The sequence below is a fragment of the Spinacia oleracea genome, chromosome 4 (genome assembly GCF_020520425.1).
Source record: "Spinacia oleracea cultivar Varoflay chromosome 4, BTI_SOV_V1, whole genome shotgun sequence".
Taxonomy (NCBI): domain Eukaryota; kingdom Viridiplantae; phylum Streptophyta; class Magnoliopsida; order Caryophyllales; family Amaranthaceae; genus Spinacia; species Spinacia oleracea.
The window spans coordinates 132,934,704-132,939,297 of NC_079490.1; the positions used below are offsets into that span (position 1 = coordinate 132,934,704).

At 36.9% G+C, this 4,594-nt stretch overlaps 1 protein-coding gene across 1 annotated transcript; it reads right to left on the minus strand.

Moving 5' to 3' along the window:
* Positions 1–592: 592 nt before the first annotated feature.
* On the minus strand, positions 593–1,189 carry LOC110794921 (mitochondrial pyruvate carrier 1-like). The gene is made up of 3 exons (XM_021999888.2): positions 992–1,189; positions 818–864; positions 593–740 (listed from the first exon to the last, which is right to left on the minus strand). The coding sequence occupies exons 1-3, from the start codon at positions 1,136–1,138 to the stop codon at positions 593–595; spliced, it is 342 nt and encodes a 113-aa protein (XP_021855580.2). The 5' UTR covers positions 1,139–1,189.
* Positions 1,190–4,594: the final 3,405 nt, after the last annotated feature.

The following is a 4,594-nucleotide window of genomic DNA, read 5'->3' on the forward strand; positions in this document are numbered from 1 at the left end:
CATTTAATCCGGTGATCTGTTACATGTCATTGGTGTGACCTTATAGGTTCAGTCAAGAGTAAGCTGTGAGCCTAATATAGATTAGAACTCACTGATCAGAAGAATTACTCCAGCTAGCTGTTCTGATCACTTGATCTCACTGAATTAATTGTTCGTAATTAATCTGAACATTGGTATTAGACTAATGCACCTTGGGTGAAGGACACATATCCTTCAGAAGTAAAACTGTGATTACCCAAGTGTTTACTAGATAGCCTTACATTACCAAGCCAACTATTCATCGATCTCATGGTCCACATGGTCAAATTATTGAACACATAGAACCATACAACATATAGCCCTTGGTTAGTTTCCACAATATTGCTATTAATATAAAAAAAATCTTTAGACCCAACACAAGATAGCCATTATATCATTTCAAAAAATTAAATATCTGGTAGAAGACGACATAGGTTTAAGAATTCCAACCTCACTAAACCCCTATGAAAATTATAAATGGATTACCAGACAAAGAATGACCTAAAATCTGATTTGCGGTAATAATAGGTAGAATACCGAAAATATATAATTCATAATAAAAAATTCAGACATCTTACCCATTAGCCCTCGCCCACCGGGAAAATTGATACATTTGCATTGTTTCATTTGAAGCATGACATGCAAGAATCAAATAGTTACGAGGCTGTACCATCCATGGAAACCTTATGAATAACGTAGAGAAAAGACACATTGCGGTGGACCAGAAAATGACATAATATCAATTTGGGAGGCAAAATTCTTAAGACTACAAGAAAACCAGAAATGTCAACCAACAGCCATGTTGCCTAATATCTTTTCTGGAGGTTTATTCATGTCCACAAGCCCCTGTATGCTCAAACAACCATAAAAAGAATTTAGTTGGTAGCTTCAGACAAGAAACGTATAAACAAAACACACCTAACATCTGAATTAAACACGAAAACCAGTCCAAAACAAAAGTATAGTAGCACACAGTAGCAACAAATCCCCAATTTACAACAGGTCTCCAGAAATTGGTTAATTTGGGGCCAACAACAGGTCTGTTAAAAAACGCACGGAATGTAGAAGCCATGTTTCGCCAGCACCAAGTACTCCTGAAGTTAGTCATTTTCTTTATCATTAAGGTTTCCTTCTCTTCAGAAGCAAGTATACAACAAATGAAAATTCTACAAGTATTATCTATCAAATCATAGACCACATTACGGAAAACACGCACAAAAGTTACAATCCTGCTACCAACATGTTTTTTTCATTAGAAACCCTCTACTATGCTTTTCCAACATCAAAATATCCTTTCCACCGCCTTACAAACATATTTTGAAAAACATATCCATTTGCCGGTGACCTAGGATAACAAAATTCAAAGGGAAAAATAACAGATAAAGATTAAAGCCGTCCACAGCTATACACATTAATTTGATAATACCGGCACCATCCTATAACCATGGACTCACAATAAGAAACATACAGGAAACTCTAATCATGCTCCCTAACCATCCACTCCTATGTTATTAATTACTAACTTACTACATCTCAAATGCTAATGCTTACACACCTTTTTCATTGCTTACTTAAATAATTAAATAAAAAGAAAAAAAAAGCAACCCCAAATTTATCTTTCTGTAATAGTATCATCCCTCCGGTAAATTGGATACAATTCAAGATTTGACCTCGAAAACTAAATTTTAAGTAGTCCTACAATTATGTTTGGAAAGGAGTACATAATTCATTAGATTTCATAATCAGAGGATGCTAATTCATACTCAGTAAAAAAATTAGAACAAAAATAAACGACCTTTGACCAATAAATAGTCAAAATTTAGGATATTCATCCCTTAATAATGAAAAGAATCAGCAAAAAAAAAATTGGATTGAATTCAAGGATAAACACTAATTCCACAGTTTTGAGGACAAATATATGCATCAAGTGTCAATTTTTAACATCAATTTCTAGTCATATACGAATCAAGAAAGTCAAAGAAGTATCACTTCATGTATTTTATTTTCAGAAAAAGGTAGGAAATTAACAAATGAAGGGAAAACAATGTGAAGATGAAGGTCCGATGAGATCAAAGTAGAGAATAATTGAAGGAAATTAAGGCATACCTTGAGTTAGTTGATTAAGGTAAGGGATGACGAATTGACATTTGGAGGACTTGCAATGCTTAGAGGTAGTAAACAGAGAAACTTTTTTTTTTTGGTTCATTGCCTTCTTGAAATTAAATCAGTTTCTAAACATGCCTGCTGTAGACGCCTACATTTGTCCCTAGGCCCGAAGCGGTGTGTTTGATGATAAAACTATAACCCACTTGTTAACAATGCACTCTGATTAGTTGAAGAACGACCCTCGTCTGTCGGAAAAGACCATCCAAAACAGAACCTGCTAAATATAGTAACTTCCATAAATAGAAAGCTTCCTGAAATATATTGGACACATATTTAGTCGCATTCTCATCCCGATACGTCTTAATATGTGGTTGCATCGATAGAAAGATAGAATATGATTGTCCGTATTATAACACACTTGTATGTGTCACAATGTTCTAGTGCTTGCCTTGAGGCTCTAGAATAACATAGCTCGAATAATAATACTTCTCAAACTCATAATTATTGGGCACAATACATGTAAATGTTAACCCAAGTTACTTAAAATGCTTACGAGTGCCTAGAATACGCTTGTTAGTCAGTTTAGCAAATGATACGTACTTACAAAGTCAAAGTTTGTTTTATAAATTATGATTTGGATCATGCACATCACATGATTGTATAGGCCTTAGCATAAGTTTTCCATAGACTTACCATAAGCCCAAATACGATTTAAAGCGAATAAGTTATAAGGCTTTTACTTGGGCTTCGCTGAAACGCACCGACCTCCACTCTTTGGGCCATAAATAAATATTTACGAAGCCCATTGACGCGAGACAAGCGGAATTGGAAAGCTGGATTCCGTATCTTTCCAACAAGATATTATTTCCAAGAATCCGAGTTCGTATAAAGAAGTTATGAGCTGTTAAAGAACGGGTTTTCTGGAAATCCGCAAATCTGCCTGCGCTGGAATTTTCTAGCGCTGGCAAATTCAAGCGCTCTCAATTTGAGCGCCACTTTTTTCCAGCGCTGCTATTTGATTCTGACTAAACCTCAAAATCTATTTATGTGTTACAAAACGAGCGCTATTTTTTCTGGCGCTCGAACTCTTCAAATAATTATCTTATTTCGACTACCTACACTATAAATACCACCCTTCTGCACCTCGTTTTCAATCATCAATTCAGTCTCACTCCTCTAATATTCTGAAGTCTCTCTTCCCTCTCTGGTATACTAAAATTCTGTTGACGTCCTGCCCCGTATTCGTAACAGTTCTGCCGTATTAACTCTTGTTAAGCATAACTCTGTCCGTACAAGTATTCAAACCATCCCAATTACTACCAAGGTTCAATCCAATTCATAAACCAAAACCAAGGAATCTAAGAGGAAACTCTGCTGGAATTAAAGGAAGGATAAAGTGAAGGAAATAGTGCCCTTGGTCCAAGTATGCATATAATATTAAGTCTAATAAATGCGGTTCAGTATTAATTAACAAGTTAATAATTCAGTGAGATCAAGTGAGCTGAATGCCTAGCTAGAGGCCGCTTCAGTTCAAGTGGAATTAATTATATTAATCCACAGCTTACTCTTGACTAAACCGGTAGGGTCACACAAATAGTACGTAAACGGATCAAGTATTTAATGACATTAAATACTCCATCTATGGATATTCGGAATCGACGGATCTTGGTTTCAGTGGGAGCTGAGATCGTCATAAGCAAGAAATGAATACTTCGGAAACGATGATATTGCCGGAAACGGAAATATGGATCGTATCGGAAATATAAATATTATCCAAGTCGTAGATGTTGCCGGAAACGGAAACATGGTACGTATCGGAAAATATTAATGGAAATGGAAATATTGCCGGAATCGGAAATATTGCCGGAAACGGAAATATTGTCTGAATCGGAAATATTATCGGAATCGGAAAATAATTCCGGAAACGGAAATATTAAATATTTGTTGGAAACGGAAATTAATTCCGGATTCGGAAATGTTAAATATTGTTCGTATCGGAAATGAATTCCGGAATCGGGAAATTAATCGGAAGCGCGTCGTACAAATTAGTATCGGACGAGACTTGCTAGACAAAGGCCCAGCACGAAGCCAGGCCCGCGTCCAGCAAGCCTGCGCGCCACACAAGGCAGCCAAGGCCACGCCAGGCCCAGCGCAAGGCCAGGCCCAGCAGGCCAAGGCGCGCGCACCAGTGGGCTGCGAGCTGCGCTGCTCGCGTGGGCCGCAAGGCTTGCGTGGGCTGAACGCTCGCGAGGGTCGTGCTCGTGGGTGTTTGTGTCCGATACAAATCCTTAATCTAAAGGGGTTTGTTCAAAGATTAAATTCCTAATCCTAATTGGATAAAATAGTTAATAAGAGTTTTAATATAATTCTAATTAAGCTAATTAGTATCCTAGTAGGATTCCAATTCCTTTCCATAAACTCTATAAATATAGGCCTAGGGTCACATATTTAATAGACGATTATTGAAGAA